This window comes from Triticum urartu, chromosome 7 (genome assembly GCF_003073215.2).
Source record: "Triticum urartu cultivar G1812 chromosome 7, Tu2.1, whole genome shotgun sequence".
Lineage (NCBI taxonomy): Eukaryota > Viridiplantae > Streptophyta > Magnoliopsida > Poales > Poaceae > Triticum > Triticum urartu.
This window is the reverse complement of record NC_053028.1, coordinates 570,081,271-570,099,999: the sequence shown is the minus strand read 5'-3', so window position 1 is coordinate 570,099,999 and position 18,729 is coordinate 570,081,271. Positions and strand designations below refer to the sequence as shown.

Genomic DNA, 18,729 nt, shown 5'->3' with positions numbered 1-18,729 from the left:
GCATACGAAAAAAATATGGTGAGATTATGTAAGAAGAGCATGCAAAAATTTAGAGTGATGGTAACAACCAGTGGATCGATGTTTTTCCGTTGAACCAAAATAGCCCTAATGGATCGACGTGAATGTATAGTAATAAGTGATTCAACAAGTGTACAACCTCTTTGCCGTAGCCGTGTCGACCTCGGCATCATTGGGTTGGTCGCTAAATCAGTTGAGGCAGAGGTGGCTGTCGGAGGTGTGGAGGAAGATCTGAGGAATCTGTAGACGGCGTCCAGGGCACTGCTCTGCTGTGATGGATCGTTCTGTCGTTGGAGCTGCTCCGGTGAGCCGTAAGACGTCGAGGCTGAAGCAGCACAAGACAGACATCATCAATCTCAAGTGGGATTCTAATAGCATCTCCAATAGATTATGTAAAATGGATGTAAAATTAACATCACCAAAAACCACCTGACTACAGCAGATGAGGTAAAAACTGTTGACTCTGAACTTAAATGTCGAAACTGAAATTTTCTGGGGAATCTGAATGCTACTGTCGAAACTGAACACAATGGTAGCAGAGAGGCACTTGACATGTAGTTTAGGGAGGGCCTGCAGTTCATCTTCAACCTGCACCCCCCTGAGCCGCCAGCCACCACCGGCCGAACTGCCGGCCCCAGCGCCGCCTTGCCACCCCGAAACAACTCGCCACTGCCGCCCCAGCCAGCCCTCTAGGCCCCCCGCCCCCACCCTGAACCCTAAGATAGATAGTGAGGTACCTCTCCGGCGAGCCCCCGTCCCCGGTGCGGGTGGTTCTTCCTTAACTCCGGCGAGTCCCCCAACCCCTGAAAATCGACTGACCCAAAAGACGATTCAGTCGACTGAAGTGTGGCTTAATTGGAGCAGAGCAGTAGCACGAGCGTGGGGGAGAGCAGCAGCAGCTGGGCGAGCGAGCGATCGAGCGAGAGCCGGAGCAGTAGCAGCAGATCCGGCTGGTATGGCCGCCGCCACCGAAGGGGCCTCGCACTGGGGGAGAGCCGCCGTGGAGATGTCGCCCGTGGCGCCGGCTTCAAGGTAGCCGCTCCATGGGGGTGCGGGATGGAGCACCGTCGGCGCCGGGAGGTCGAGTTAAGGAGAAGGTGCGATGCGATGAGTGTACAACCTCTTTGGTGGCGCCGAGTAGGCCTCGGCTTCGTCCGAGGAGTCGGTGAGGATGCTGCGGTTCCGGTGGAGCAGGTAGGGCGCCGCTGTGGGGATGGAGCAGCCGCGATAGACGAGGCGATCGTCGGAGCATCTCCTTGGAGGTGGACGACGGGGCGGCTGAACCGGCGGGACGGCGAGATGGACGACGGATCCTCATCCGGGGAGGTGGATGAGGGACGTCGAGCTGTTGCGGTGGACGACATCGTCAGGGAAGAGGCTCTGGCTGGGCAGCGGTGATGTGGTGGACGAAGGAGGGTGGGGTTTCGCGGCTGGAGCGGAGAGGTTATGGCGGCCTGGGATTTCGAATGGCGAAAAGGGGGCGACGGGAGGGGTGAAGCATGACTTAGGAACGCGCTTGTCCAAAATGTAGGGTGTGTTACAAAAGTACCCCCCCCCCCCACCGATTTGAACTAACGGCCCTTTCGGCTCAGGGTTAGAAGGGGGATTTCACGTGTCGGGAGTTGGCAGCTGGAGGGAGTTTTCGCGCGCGTTGTAGTTTCGGGATAGCAAGGCGCGGGTTGTGAAGGCGCCAGTTTTGGGAGCATGATATCTGAATTTTCGGGATATAACAAGACGCGGGTTGAATTTTAGGGACAAGCCTATAATGGGAGGATTCATACTCCCTCCTTCCATCTATATAGGGCCTAATGCGTTTTTCGATGCTAACTTTGACCAAATATTAGAGAAATGATATATGACAAGCAACTTACACAAAGCACACCATTAAATTCGTCTGTGAAAGGTTCTTTCAATGATATAATTTTCACATTGTGCATGTCATGTACTATTAATCTTGTCAATAGTCAAAAGCGGTCTTAAAAATCTCATTACGCCCTATATAGATGAAAGGAGGGAGTATGAATCCATGTTATGTCCGATTAAATTTTTTCGCTTGCTGTATAATGCATGTAACCTACTCATACCATCATTTTGGTGCATTCCAAATGTCTATACTACCGCTGCAATTCAAACTAAATTTGAATTCGTTTCTCTATTTCAATAAGAATCTACAATCATGATTGTTGCCAACTTCAACCATCATAGTTTCCTTGCTATCCGCCAGATATAAATCAGACGGCCTATAATGCAGGATGGCAGGCACACCATCATCAACAACTCCGTTTTTTATAAGAGTAGAGATAAAATATATTAAATGTAGTATACCATGTTCATAACCACACCATGTGTATCACCGTTATATATATTCACACATCCGTCGGTTTGAAACACTATGATAAATTCTTCAAATATCCGAATTCGCTTTTTATAATGAAGTATATATGATCTCTATTCGTCTTTTACACCCACACAACCCTCTTATCTTTGTAGCTAGCGCTAACTTTCTCTTGTGCATGCACACGCCCGCATCCCTCTCACCCTCCCTCAGCATTATCTAGCCCCATCGCGCAAATTCATATTTTCACTTTAGGTCGTTCACCCACGGTGTGTGTAGGCCCCCCAGCTCCTTCTTTACGGCACACATCGATCGATATGCCTCTCTAGCTAGGTGTGCCTAGCACAAACACAAGCTTCCCCTCTTCTCTTGTCACCGTTCATGCCTCACTCCCACCACTCGTTATCGTACTCGCACACTCCTCCCCCTCGATATAGTATGCCTCTCGTACTACATCCTACATGCATCCCTCTCTCTCTATCCTTCTCCTCGTGCCTCATTTGCTTCTAACACACACATGCATGTATACCGATCGATCTCCCAAAATATACCTAGATCGACTTTAACTACCCCCCCATCGATCGATGTACCTCACAAGTTATGTCTCTCCTTTCTCTTACAAAGGGCAATTGATCTTCCTATGTAGTTACATCTGCTTACCACAGCCACATCGTCCCCCTCATCATTCGTGCATGCCTCCTGACCCGTCTCTCACACGCACGTGCACAGACAACAAGCAGCCATCTCCTCTCTTATTGATATTGCGGGCGTGCCCTCCGTTTGTCTAGCAAGCCTATCCCACCATTTGTTAGAAGCAACTCCACTACCATCCCCTCCAACACTCTAGCTCTGTCTCTCTCCCAACCTTATTCATCTCCTGCACATATGCATGGATGCCGATCAATCTCCCTTAATACATGAGGCAGATCGATCTCCTTAATACATGAGTAGGCCTCTCTCCTCCTCCACCCATATACCAGCCATTGTACCTCTATAGTTAATTGGGCCTCCCTCTTCCCCCACCACACACCAATAGTCGAGCGCTGCAGGTAGGTATCCATGCCACAGAGACAAACTACACATGTCCCATCTCACGTTCCAGTAGGCCAGCCACTCTATATCTTTGACGTGGGCACACACAAATTCGATGGCAGTCTTTATCGATCGCACGCGCGCACACACACACACATCATCCCACTCTTCGATTCTATGGACACCTCAAGCCGATGATACCTCCACTCTCTACTCGTGGGTCGCCCCCTCTATATATATGTTATATCCAGGACTCTATTTCACACACATTGCATCCGTTAAATATTTTGATTGACCCCCCCCAACAAAAAAAAACTCTCAAGAACCCACACACTATATCTCTCTAGGTTTGTATCTCTCTCACACAACCCCACGTAGGTGGTGTACGTATACAAGAAGATAATAGGTGCACCGTGCACGTACTCATGCTTCGTGCCCAGCCACACCCGCGCGGGTACACGATGGAGCTCATTTATTTACGAAATGGCAGCCCACATGCTAATTTGAACGCCTGTAGCGGTTGTTTACCTAGGGAGGTCGTGTACCACGCGTGCACAAAACAAAGTTCGACTTGACGCGTTGCCGCGTTATTTTTAAATAAAGTTATAGCGCTCAATGGCGCGTACACAGAATATAAAACGATTTTGATGGAGGAAAAGGTAGTCCGCTCTTTAGAGTATCTCACACAAGGCTCCGGTGGCCTCTCTCTCTCACCGTTGGTCACTGATCCGGCCGCATCCCGTCCGCTGGGGGAAAGGGAGTGCGGTGGCCTCTCTCTCTCTCACCGTTGGTCACTGATCCGGTCGCATCCCGTCCGCCGGGGGAAAGGGAGTGGGGTGGCCTCTCTCTCTCTCACCGTTGGTCACTGATCCGGCTGCATCCCGTCCACTGGGGGAAAGGGAGGAAGTGCATCGTTTCTCCGTTCAACGGTGCCGAGGCAGCACGTCCCGATCTGCGGTACACATCGTTCTCTTTGACCAAGCTCCGGCGCGGCAGGGCCTACGCCACCTGCTTGCAGATTCCGCCCGCCGCCGCTCACCTAGTTACATCCCGACGACCTCCAGGTATCCCCTCCGACCTTGCTCCACTGCCCATTTTCCCACGTCGCTGCATGTGGATCTTCCATAGTTCTTTGCCCAAAACGTAGCTCGTCCGACGTACTTTCCATATTGCATTCTCGTCCTCACACCATTTTAGACAAACACAACCGTGTTGTTATCTTCCCTTAGGACAAGGAATATGCTTCTTTTTTGTCATCGCATGTGTCATCAACTGTTATTGGACAGTAATTGTTTCCTTTCTACCTCTTTTTTGCAAACAGGGCTATCCATTTCACCTTGTTGCTATTGCGACCTTTTGGTGAACTGCACAAATCACTTTTTTCTTAAGAGTGTTTTGTGCAGTTGTACTAAAATGTCACATGGGCAATGTCTCTACATTTCAGTGCGACTGCACAAAGGGAGATTGGTTTTGCTCTATCCACCTCATCCAACTCCGAGCCTAATCTTCTCCAACTAGTTAGTCTTAAGAGAGACTGCAAAGGTGACCGGCTTCTATTTGTGTGTTTATTGTTTCATCAGCAGTCCTCTATTATCATAATCACACTTGGTATCTTTGGAACAGGGACGCTCAGCTCTATTTTAGTGGAATTGCACAAAATATCGGAATGTTGCATGCTCCAGACAGCTACTTTTTTCCCAACATGCCTTGTTGATTTAGACAGAGCTGGGGGACGTTGCTGCCAATGAAAGCATGGATCAATTTTAATTTAACACCTTCTCACAACTTTGTCTTCAGTTGTGACGTAATTATTAGCTCTGATCTGCTAATAATTGACATGCATTAGCAAGGAAGTTAGTTTTTTATTGTTTCTGAAAGAGCATCGATGGCAAGACACGCGAATCAAAAGATGAAAGCTCACACCATTGTACAACTTCATGTCGCTGGAAAATTATTTGTATAGTACGTCAATTATGTAAACAAATGATGGAAGCTTGATAGCATTGCCAGAAGCCTCTTCATCATCCGGGTCCATGTGCCATGCACAAAATTATACTCCTTCTTTCCTAAATATTTGTCTTTTTACAAATTTCAAACGGGCATACTTTAGAGTGTAGATTCACTCATTTTGCTTCGTATGTGTACTCCCTCCATTCCTAAATATTATATTCATCTTAACAGAGATTTCAACAAGTGACTACATACGGAGCAAAATGAGTGAATCTACACTCTAAAATATGTCTATATACATCCGTATGTGCTAGTCCATTTGAAATCTCTAAAAAGACAAATATTTGAGTAGTCACTCATTGAAATCTCTAGAAAGACAAATACTCCGGAGTATATTTAAGAACCGAGGGGGTAGTGCACAACCGCATGGGAGACTCAGCCCGGTCGTTGCGCCGCATTAATAGTGAGTAATGAGCAGTCAAATCATAAGCCCCACCTTTCCCACTGTAAGTTGCTCTGAAGAAGCAACCATCAATACGCTCTTCTTTGAATCTGCTCATACTACTCCATCCGTCACTGTTTATACATCGCGCTTCAGAAAAAATAAAAAAAATCTGTGGGACCAAGGCGACTAGCGATCGGCCTGAAAAATAGCATTGGTAGTTATAGCACGGCGTCCATTACTAGAGGGAATAATGCGTACACACATGCATGCAGTGCTTCCACCCTGGGTACACACATGCACGCACTCCGTAGTAGTATAGTACATGGAGAGAAAATTGTGGACTTGATTGCGGTTACCATGCACTAATTAATTGAGCATTAAACCAAACGCGTCTAAAGTCTCTCTGGTGGTGGAAATGCATTGAGAGAAATGCATCATAATGAAGCGTGCCCTGTAAACTGTGATGGAGGGTGGAGTAGTATGAAGGTGCAAAACCAAGTACGCGTACTACTGCGCTTGGCTCTTCGCCCCTTCATGAAGTCGAACAATGATGGTACTCTGCATGTTGGGTACAACAGTGTATGCCTCTGACAATCTGACACCGAATGGACTGATGCATGTCCACCGAGGGTAGGTTGCATTAGTCAAAAGGCGTAAGCGATCTTCACCTTGTCCTGTAAGCTTCTCCTCGTTCTGCGAGTTGACGGGACACACCAAAAAGTAGTGCTAGTCCATACTCCCTCCTTTCTGATTAATATGGCTTAATATTTTTTGCGGGTAAATGAGAGAGCTTTATTCATATATAAGCATTCTTAGGACGATCAGCCAAGACAGTGGTCACTAGGAAGCGAGGTACCCCGCAAAAAAAGAAGTAGGAAGCGAGGTGTTTCATCAAGCCAGCTCTCGGCCACATTCAAAGTGCAGCAAGCACGGTTCGCACGAAGATGCGCCGCAAGGTTTGCTGACCTGTTTACATGCTGAATAACAAAAAAGAGGAAATATTACTGAGCGCTACTATTTGTAACAGGATATGAGCCAGAATTAAGCGAGAATTGTGGCGAGTGTTCCATACAATCAACTTCCATTATCACATGCGAGAACCCTCGAAGAGAACCAAATGTGTTGAAGATTGCTTTATCACATTTTAAAATTATCATAAGAGTGCAGACGCTTCTCCATCCGGCTCCTAGTACTAGTATAGTATGTACCTTTATGGACTATAGTAGTAGTACTAGTAAACTTTGCGCTTGGCTGTTCGGGAAGTCAAACAATAATAGCACTAGTAGTATAGTGTATGCTTCTGGCAATCTGACACCAAATTAATTGTTGCACGTCCACCGCCTGAGCGAGGGAGAGCTTGCATTAGTCAAAAGTTTCTCCTTGTCCTGTGAGCCACCGCGCGCAAGCTTCTCCCGTCTTGCAACCTTCTCCTTGTTCGGCAAGTTGACGGGACACAGCAAAGTAATGTTAGTCCATGCTGCCTCCTCTCCGGTTAATATGGCTTAATTTCAAACGAGATAAATACACTGTCTGTCACTGTATATTTGTAAAAATACGGTCAGTGGACTTCATAATACGCTCATTGTGCTCAATATATATATTTTCCGGTGTTCATACGATCACTAGCTCACCCTGACTGAGTATGTGTGTGCATGCACGTGTAGGTTGAGCACTTGAGCGTGACCGTGTGTGTTCCGTCGTGTGCTCGGACATGCATGCATTAGGGCGTCGCGCACGTTTTTGCATCCATGTGTACGTGTGACTATTGCATACACGTAGGGGGAGTACGTGTAGGGGCCACTAAGGAGCAGTCAAATCACATAGTAAGTTAGTCGGAAGAAGCAACCATCATTTCACTCTTGAATGACACGTACGCAATATAAAATGGTTGATATGGAGAGAAAAAGAAAACCACTATATATACACTAGCAGGAGCCTAAGCTACAAGCCTGCTTGCGTAGGTTGCTCTCTTCACAAGCATAGAACGACGGGCCAGATCTCGCAGCTGGGGGAAGGGAACAATGTTTTGCGTAGACACGGTCGACATCAGCAAGGGAGAAAACCCACAGTCGGTGCGTCCCAATCGGGGGTCACCGTGGTATGGGCCGATGCCGCATCCCAACCGCCCTTCTAGCTACAGCCCGACGTCCCAGGTAGTCAATCTTCCTTTTGGAGCCGACTTGCTCCACTGCCGTAGCTCCATCTCCATGTCGATCTTTCTCTACTTCTACCGGCTTCTACTTGTGATGAGTTTATGTCTCATGAACTAGTGCCAGTACTATTATTCTAATCACACTTCTTCAATATCGTTGCCATCAGGGATGCTCAGGTCGATTTTAGTGGAACTGCACAAAAGCATCGTATGATCCGAGGGTGTCAGCCGTCTTTCCTTCGACAGGTTCTACCTAGCCAGGAAATTAAATCATGTTTAGGGTTTAGGGTTTAAGTCGTAGTGACCCCATCAGTAGTTTTTCTATCGTACACGCTCTCACAACTTTTTTCTTTAGTTGTGAAGTAAATATTGGCTATGATCTGTGAATCATTGAGATGCATCAGCATGCGTGTTAGTTCTCCTTTGTATTTGATGGAATGTTGTAACGGGGCAACCTTGGAATAGGAATGAAAAAGGAGTGGAAAAGTTTCCATTTTCCCGGAGAAAAAATGGAAACGGAGAGAAACCAATGTTTTGTTTCGTTGGATCGTGCCATCGAGCAAAACCAACGTTTAAATCACGTCTATCGTGTTCGTGTCTCACTCTCCTCCACGGCTCGACCCCACACGGTCGCTCGACATGCGACTCACCGCAAACCGAGTAGTATACCATAACTTTCCCGCCTGCTTGTCGATGGATCGCGCCATGGGGTACTAGCACTACTGGAAGAGATTGATGAGTTGGGGGAGGATAGCTAGCTGTAGCACGGACTCCCAATAACTTACTACTGGAAGAGATCACGCATGTTGTAGCCGACTATTGCGACCTTTGAATGCGGAGCAACCACGTGCACCCGGAAGCGGCGCGGGCGACGCTCTCTCGGCCGGCGCGCCGCTTCAATGCCGGCACCAGTGAGAGGTCGCGTCCACTCTGGCCGGGCATGAATGCGGCACTGACCGTTTCGGGCGGGAAGCACGCGTGGGTGATGAAGAGGGTTCGTGTTGGTCAGGACCGGCTGTGGCAGCGATCCGGACATGCGCAAACAAGAGATGATGTACGTTAATATTGTTGCGTATATAATTAACAACGTAAATAATGTGCCAGTTGAACAAATATGATTGGAGATGGAGATGGAAATGGAATTTTACGTAAACACGGATATGCAGGTCTATGTCTATGTGTGTGTGCGCGATGACTCTCGCGACCTGGAAGCGGGGGCGTGTTTTTGATCGAGTTTTCTTTCTTGGTACGTTAGAAAATCAGTTTGTTTAATTCACATCTAGATGTTATTTAAGGATATCACATCTAAGCTCCCACAAGTATATAATGTAGCAACAAGAAACAAAAAAACTAGGAAAAGACCACAAACAGAGTGGACATCAACTTATATGTGACATAATTATGTCACATCTAGATGTGTCCTAGACAGACCCTTAAAAAATTGTCCGCCAGTTTTTGTTTCTTTTTTCCAGGAACGTGCGTATTCTATTTAAAACCACTGCTATGGAGAGATTTTTTTTACTCCATTATAGCCTCTTGTTTGATAGAGTTTCTCGCGTCTCGCTCTCTCACCCTCTCCATATCAAAACAAGATGACAGTGTCCACTCTATCTCTCTCCTCACCGGTGGTCACAGATCCAGCCGAATCCCGTCCGCTGCGGGAGGTGAGGAGGTGCAGCGTTGACGTTGTCGCTGTCGGCGACGGAGGAAGCCGATGCGCACCGTCCTCTCGGAGCTGGCACTGGCGCGGATGAAGATCCTCCGCGCCCTTGTTCGCCGCCGTTGTGTGGGCAGATCCCGCCCGCCTAAACGACATCTCGCCCACCTGAGGTATAACTTCTTGTACTGGTCCAGCTCCCCAGGTCGCTGCGTGCGGGTTTTCTTCTATGCGACTACTCCCCAGCTCCCCATGCATAGTAGCTAGGGTTCGTCGGCTGGCCCAACATCACCTACTAGTACTATTATAGAGGAAATGCCACTCAAAAAATTGTCCTAATTTATGCCTCGGTGGAGGTATACATGTTGTTTCAAAAAAAAGTACATGGTGGTTGTGCGGTCATTGTCCATATGGTCACTACAACAAAATTGACATACTGTGACGAAAATCCTCGTGACGATGGTGGACAATATCACCGAAATGCCTAATGTGTGATGTTCTCATAGGTGGCGTCACCAATTACCGCAGATCGGTGACGTTAGACGTCACTGGAGTGCCTCGGCCTTTCAGCACACATGGTTGCCAATTTCTGTGACGGTTTGGTATTTTGCATGACGAACTAGCTAGAGTCACCGAATAATACAAATGTGTGATGATCATTTTTTTATCATGTAGCGTCTAGCAGTGGGACCCGTCATAGCTAGTTCACGGGTTATTGAGATGTAGGAGCCATGTGTCCGTTTTGGCAGTGGGACCCGCCATTAATTTTTCAAAGCCTATTGAGCGCTGTAATTATTTTGAACACAATAAGAAATTTAATCAGGCACTAAAAATATAAATTTGAACACAATTGTTTTTGTTCGGCAGTGTGTCTATGTCGAAAACTTCAATTGGGCGCTCGTGAGCTAATTTTGTTCTGTTCTATATCAAAAGTTAAAATGGCAATAGGAGAGTCGATGACATGCTACTTTTTTCTTATTCTTATTATTATCTATAATAAACACACTAGGCAAAAAAAACTTAAATGGGCACTCATGACGTCATGTTGTTTCGTTCTATCTATAAAAACTTAACATTAAAACAGGAGAGTCGATGCAAAAAGGATTGGTACAAGAGTTCGAACCGGCATTGAGAAAGAGTTCGGACGGGACGCTATACAAATCGTGCTATCATATTCTTGGACTATACGTTGCCATTAGGAAAGAGTTCGGACGCTATACAAACCGTGTTATCATATTCTTGGAGTATACGCCTGGGCATGTTGACTATATCTGCAGTTTTTTTAGGGAGACTATATCTGTAGGTTAGTTATTTCTTCCCGGGGCATATGTGACTCGATCTGATCGTCTTCTCGGTTCTAGCTGGCGGCGCTTCGCAGCGGGGAGAAGCAGGGCGGTGATAGCTGAAGCACGAGACATATCGGTTCTGGCTGGTTGTTGCCAATTGCAAGTAAGTGCATCCACTCCCCTGTACCACCTCACGCGGATCCATCCGGCCACCATATCATACGAGGCGTTACAGCACCGCCGCAACGCACCGGCTACCACACCGCGCCTCCGCCTCCCCCTCTTACCTCTGGTCTTCTACCACATGCATCACATTTGCTCGTCGACGACGGGGACAACGTCGCTCGTCCCCAACCTGTCCCCAACTGGCCACCGTCCCATCACCAACTGTGCTCAGAGTTTGCAGTCTATCCATCACCTGACGAAGGTGCAGAGTTTAGACTTGCCAGTGCCCCCGGCTTGGCTCCAACTCCCAAAGCATCGATCCAACCGACCCCTGCAAGGTAAATTGTGTGAACAACTGAATTGTTACTTCTGTTGTTGTATTGTGTGTACGAATGTTACTATGATATAGCATAGATAGATGCATGGTTTTGCAATGATAGTGAGAATATATATGTTTTTGTATAAGACATGCACAAGTCAGTGGCCTTTGGAAACCAAGCATATATGTTGTACTTAGGAAAGACAATGTTTATGAGGTTTTGTTTTGCTAAATTCATTGACTGAGTATATGTTCTCATCAATCTTGAAAGGGTTAAATTTGTGCCCGTTTTCTTATTTCAGTTTAGTAGTGGGTTCACTAATTGTGTTAGTAGTAGATTTTGCTTCAATGCGGTGGAAGCATAACTTCGCTAATGGTTAACTATTTTGTTGTAGTGCAATGGATCGAAGCTGGATACAGGGAACGCGTTTCACACCACCATACATGAAAGGTGTTGAAGAGTTTATGGGTTTTGTTCGCCAAAATTTCAAGGAAAACCAGGACATATTGTGCCCATGCAAGGACTGTCTGAATGTGGAACACCGCGGCCAGGCTGAAGTAGAGGAGCACTTACTATGCAATGGTATGTCTGTTACATATACAAGGTGGGTCTTTCATGATGAAGCGGTGAGTGATGATGAAGGTGATAATACAGAGGGTGCTGCATATCAATGAGATGATGATGATGAGCGTGATGTAGCCAACGGAGGTGATGTTGCGTATATGGTAGATGATATGTTCATGTCTGGAAGGCAAGGCGAGGGTAAGCCTAACCTCTTTTCCAAGCTAATGGATGAAGCGAAGAAAGATCTTTATGAAGGATGTAGTGATTTCACATGGTTGTTGTTCATTATTAAGCTCCTCTATATCAAATCATACAACCGGATTACAAATAGAGCATTTAATCAGTTTGTTGAGCTGATTAGTGTGGCGTTTCCACATGCTGATATACCTAAATCATACACTGAAGCTAAGAATGTTCTTAGTGAAGTCGGGCTGGGTTACGAGACAATTCATGTTTGCAAGTTTGATTGTGCATTGTTTTGGGGCCAACATGCCAACAAGAGTCATTGTCCTGAATGCGGGACATCAAGATGGAAAGACGAGGTGGGGAGGAAAAAGATACCTCACAAGGTACTTAGGTACTTTCCTATCATCCCAAGGCTTCAAAGATTTTTTGTGTCAAAGGAACAATCAGCAGATGCAAGGTGGCATAAGGAGAAGAGGGTTGCTGAGGCAAATGTTATGAGACACCCTGCTGATGGTGAAGCATGGAAGCACTTTGATAGTGAGTTCAGTTGGTTTGCTAAGGATGCCAGTAACATGAGGCTTGGTATTGCCATGGATGGATTCAACCCCTTTGGAAACATGATGAGTTCATATAATATGTGGCCTGTTTTTATCATCCCCTACAACTTCCCACCCTGGATGTGCATGGACCAATCTAATTTCATGATGTCTTTGCTTATTCCTGGGAGAAAAGCACCTGGAAAGGAGTTCCATGTATTTATGCAACCGCTGATTACAGATATGATGAAGCTTCGGGGAACCAGTGTGGAAACATATGATGCATTGACGGGGGAACCATTTAATTTGCATGCGGCATTCTTGTGGTCGATTCATGATTACCCTGGACTGGCCACTTTATCGGGCCGTAGCACAAGAGGTTATCATGCATGTGTGCACTGTGATGTGGACCCTTGCTCTGAGCCATTGAAAAATAAAATTGGGTTTGTTGGGCACCGAAGATTTCTGCCTACTAATCATCCTTACAGAAGAAGCAAACTTTTCAATGGAAAGGCTGAGGGTAGAGGGAAACCCCGGAAGTTCACAAATAAAGACGTGGTGGACAAGTTAGAAAAATTTGTTTTCAAACCAGGCAAGTATCCAGGAAATAAGAGGAAGTGCTCTGAAAAAGGCGAACCAAACTGGAGTCAAAAGGTGAGTTTGTATGATCTGCCATATTGGTCGAAACTGAAATTAGCGTACAATCTTGATGTAATGCACATTGAGAAGAACATATGTGAGAATATACTTGGGGTTCTACTAGAGAGTGATGGAAAGAATAAGGATACAGTAAGTGCAAGAGTGGATCTACAAAAACTTGGAATAAGGACAGACCTGCATATCTAAGACAAGAATTTTGGGACGGGGGGGAGTAGTAAAGTATGGCTCTTAGTGAAAATGAATTATAATGATATTTTTTTGCTTTATTATTGTAGGTTTGTCGAGAAGAAATTCGAAGGAAAGGTGTCATTAACATTGAGCAGACACTTAACAAAGAATTCCCTACATGGTTCGAAAAGCATGTAGGTTATCTGTTTATGTCTTTACTATGGCCATCTTGCAGTTTTTAATGTTAAATTGTTAATAGCCTGACCATGTAACTAATGTGTGCGCATCTTGTGACAGATATATACTTTAGGAGAACAACATGTTTCGGGGGATTTGTACTCACTAGCATGTGGGCCAAACAAGCGGTTAGTGGTATACTCTAGGTGCAATGTGAATGGTGTTCGGTATCACACATTTGATCGTGAAAAGAAGAGAAAAACTCAAAATTCAGGAATCATGGTGAAGGCAGTTGTCAATAATGTAGAGACTAACTACTATGGTGTTCTAAAAGAAGTTCTTGAGTTGCGGTACCCCAAAAACAAGCATGGAGACAGATCGGTCTTTTTGTTTCGTGGTGATTGGTTTGATCTCCATGGCAAGGTGACCGGCATGAAAGATGATGGTTACTTCAAAAGTCTTAATGTTAAGGCGCTTCGATACAAGAAGGATCCTTTCATCTTGGCTTCTCAAGCAGAGCAAGTGTTTTACATGGAGGACACAAAATATGGAAAGGACTGGAATGTGGTGCAGACTTTCAGTCATAGACATTTGTACGATGTTCCTGAACTGGAGACAGGCGAGCTCAATGCTACAGATGCATACCAGGAAGAAATACCCTCGACAACTTCCACTGTGAAGGATATTGATCAATTGTTGGACACTTATAGCCGTGATGATGAAGAAGGCACGCCTGTTCATGCTAGTATTGTTTATGATCTTCTGAAAAATGACAACAACTATGATGAAGATAGTGGTACTGACGATGATGGACAGGAAGATGGTGCATTGAGTGAGAATGAGCATTCAAGTGATGATGAGTAGATTGTGTAATGCCTATTTGTATTTTACCAAAGTTCAGCTTTTTTATGTTTTTTATATGTTCATGTTCACATAATACAGTAGAGACCATGGTTCATATTTGAGACATACATGGCTGATTTAGTCAGTACTTACAGGTAATTGGACTCATAGATAGTTTTACTTGACATTTAACTGATAGGTCTGTGCAAAACTGCAGTGGTGAACATTACGCTTGATCGAGCACTCACCCTGCAGTATTCTCGCGCGTTCCGCTTTGCACGCGCCTCCTGAAGAACCACCGAGACCCGATCCTTCTCCTCTCGCGCGACCCCTCTAGACTTGTCCCCTACGCCGCGTGCATCCTCCAGCACCGCCTGGGCCCCAGCCGAATGGCTGGAGGAAGAAGCCGCGCCGTGGGAGCAGTGGGGGAAGGGACTGCCGCTGTGCTTCGACAGCACGCTGTTGCGGAACCGCCGCCAGGGAAGCAGGCGCCCGTGCAGCTCGAGCAGCAAGCAGAGGGGCGAGGGCGCTCCGCCGAAATGGCGCTCTTTGGGAGCCACCGGCGGCGAGGTGCGGCAGCGGGTCGTCTTGGTCTTCACGCGGGGTGCGGTGTGATTTGGGGAATTTTTGTGGATAACGACATGGAGGAGACGAGGAGCTAGCTGAGTGTGAGCGTTTTTTAAGCATACACCATAGTGGCAGACAAACATAATTTTTCTGGATGTTCATTGAAAATACAATAAATGTTCATTCAATTCAAAAAAATGATTTTCAAAAAATTAGAAATGTTCAATCAAAACAAAAATGCTCAAATTTTACAAACCATGAACATTTCTCTGAATTCGCGAACATTTTATGGATCAATGATCGGGGAAGGAAGTGATTGTGTCAGGCGGCCGCACGACGCTACGGATATGCTACTGCCCACCCGGGCCACCGTGGACGACGAGCTCCTGCCCCCATCCATCCACAACTAGCGGAGTGCTAGCTCCTCCCTGTCCAGCACCGACAACCTTGAGAAGTCGCTGTCGGATATTTGTAGGGACATGGGTGGGGTCAGCGCAGGATGGTCTGCCTGGCGGATGCGCCCGGTCTTCCCCATACCCACCCCGGGTATGGACTTTATATGACTACCGCTCAGCCTGACCATATATGGATGGTACGAGGAGCCCATCTAACATCCCATATACACCCGCATGGATTTAGTTGATGAAGGACTAGGAGGGTGACGATGGACGATGAACCCTAGTTCGGTTACGTTGGAGATTGGGGGCTATGCGCATGGGTAAAATTAGACTATGAAACAATCGTCATTGAAACCCATCATCATGGAGCCCCCTCCTCCCCAAGAAATTAGGGCTCCTCTCTCTCCCACCGGCGCGGCCGTCGGTCTGCCTCGTCTCCGGTGGCCATAGGGCATTGGAGCGTGGTGGATCCCGGCCTTTGCCAGTGGGAGTGCTCCATTTTTAGATGTGTTTTCGAGATTTATAAGGGATTTTGTCCTGCTTAGGAAGACGAGATGCGCGGGGACTCCCTGAAGATGGAATACGACTCTCCTCGCCTAGCAGCAGTTTCCGTGGTGCATTTACCATCGTCGGTGGGCGTGTGGAGGCGTGTCTTCTACAGATCCGTCTTTGGTGGATTTGCTCAGATATTGTCTTCATGTTGGATCCGTATGATCTATGCTACTCTTCCTCAGTGACAGTTGTTGTCCTGATGCGCTGGTTATATGGGGCCTTAGCACGACGACTTCCCGACTATCCACTACAACAAGTTTCACCCGACTCCAATGAGGAAGGGGCGATGACAGTGTCGCGCCTTCACCTCGCTTTAATGCTTGGAGTTGTCCCTAGGTGGTCTATGAATCTAGATATTTTATTATTATTTATGGTATTCATTGTACTGCCATGATTGAAAGGAGTAGATCAGATGTTTTCCCCAAAAAAGAAAAAAATCATCCCAAGTTACCAATTTTATTTACACAAGCAGTTAAAATAATCACTTAATTATTTGCATTTTGTTTTTTCCAGATCACATACTTAAGACCCCTCTATACAATTTTCGACATATTTATTTACAGTTATCCCAAAAACATGGAAAATACCACATCATATTGTTCATATAAGATTTACTTTTTAATAATCATTTTGTACTTATTTAGAATTAAATTAATTACATAATATTAATTGGAAATTAAATTATGAAAATACACCATCTCCTCGCAAAAAAAAACTCTTTTCCCTTCACCCACGTACTATTTTCCCTCCACTTTTCTATATTTTTTCCTGCATTCACCCTGTGTCCCCACCTGTCAAAGACCCAGCCAAAAATTATCCTTATATTTCGTCCGCGAAGAGGCGCCGCTAAAAGCCATCGCCCACCCAGGCATTTTTTCGTCAGATTCAATCGACACCGCGACTGTGGCGATCAGGGCCGGCAGATTGGGGATGGCCGCCCCGCCATCCGAGCTCGGATCCACCAACATCAACCATCCCCGTGAGCACTCCGCTATATTCCTCCCTGATTCCAGCGACCGGCGACGGCGGATTGGAGGAGGCCGCCCGACCGGCCGAGCACGGATCCACTGCATCAACCGGCGACAGCGGATTGGAGGCCGCCCCACCCAGCTCTCTTTCCCCAACAATTGCAGCGATCGGCGGCAGCTCACCGTAATTTTGTCATCCCGCCCTCCTCATACCCCAAGCTCTAGACGTAAGGGATCATCAGGGAAGGGATTTGGGGGTTAAAAGCACACACGGGTGTGATACTTCTTTACATGTCTGAATATAGCGACCATGTGGCAAATCCAATAACTCTGTAAGATTTACTTGGTCTTTATTCAGTTGTCGTGAGATTTCCTGTAATACAACGACCATGTCCCTGTTTGTGACTCTGCTACCCCATAAATAGTCCTTACCTAGGATCGTCATATAACTGAATAAAGATTGAGTCTGCTCTTGTTCTTGATACAATATATTACCATACAGAGTGCACGGTGTATGTGCTTTATTTCGAATTCTAGATAAAGACTGAGTCTGCACTTCTTCTTGTTCAAAACTGAATAAAGAGTGACTCTGCACTTGTTTGAAACTGATTAAAGACTGAGTCTGCACTTGTTCTTGTTTAACTGAATTCTGGACGCTCCATATTTCCAAGTATGTTATTTATTTCGATCTGTTCTACAATCCTCAAAAGCATCATACAGTAATGTATTTGCCACCTCAAATTATACAAGCATCAATTCTAAGTTTAAGTATAAAGGAACACATTAACTACTAGTTAGCAGAGCTGCGTGTTACAACTGTTTTACACAATCTAGCTTTTTTGTCTACTAGCAATGATAGCCAGGTTTCAAGAGATAATTTAATGCAATCATGTATGTTACAAGTACTCCTCCAAACAGCTTTAAGAATATTTCAGTGATCTAGTCATGATAATGTAGGCTGGTAGGTCTTTTGGCAATTCATTAAGTTCACTCTCTGTCATATTTTCCAGCTCCAGTTGCTAAAATCATGCCACCAGTACTGGAGAGTGATATGCATAGCAGTGAATATCTTGCGGAACAGAAACGCAAGGGTGATGCATATTTGAAGGAAAGGGATGCAAGGATTGCAGAATGCAAGGCTGCGGAGCGGGAGTATCTTAAGGACATAAAAAGCTTAGCTCGTAGCCTTATATACCCTAGTGCCTCTAATGTGCAACCGACACAAAATGCACGAGCTGCTGATGATCGCAGCGACTCAGAGTATGAACCAGATGTTGAAGAGGAGGCCCATGGAGAGGAAGAGGATTTGACAGATGAAGAGGAGGTCGATGTTGCTACGTCCAAAGCAATGGTAATATATCATGCAGACTTACATCTTAAATAATATGTACACTGTGGATTCACTTGCTTTAATTTCTCCTTGCTTGTATCATGTGTATGCCACTGTGCACTATACGTATCACAAATAGTTCTAAAGGAAGAAAGCGCCCATAGCACCTTCCTTTCCAGCATGGGGTATGCATCAAGATCCGGGAGGTCTGGGAGCTCTACTTCATCAGCCCAGATCAAAGTTTTAGAAGAAAGAATTGAACAGAAGGATAGAGAGGCAAGAGTTGCAAATGATAGGTAATTATCTTATTCCCCTTTCTGTTCTTGTTCTTTCTTTTTGCCTGCTTCTATGTGCACAGTGCACTCATTGCAGTGAACAAAAGTTCAACTAACAAGTGCTTCTTTTAACCTGGGATGTAGA

General features: G+C 46.0%; 1 protein-coding gene and 1 pseudogene across 1 annotated transcript; both read right to left on the bottom strand.

Annotated features, from left to right (window-relative positions):
- The window catches only part of LOC125519101, a 66,162-nt pseudogene extending 54,872 nt beyond the window's left edge, over positions 1-11,290 (bottom strand).
- LOC125519100 lies at positions 10,696-15,596 on the bottom strand. The gene is made up of 4 exons (XM_048683983.1): positions 15,501-15,596; positions 14,743-15,156; positions 14,297-14,413; positions 10,696-11,371 (listed from the first exon to the last, which is right to left on the bottom strand). The coding sequence occupies exons 1-4, from the start codon at positions 15,594-15,596 to the stop codon at positions 11,312-11,314; spliced, it is 687 nt and encodes a 228-aa protein (XP_048539940.1). The 3' UTR covers positions 10,696-11,311.
- Positions 15,597-18,729: the final 3,133 nt, after the last annotated feature.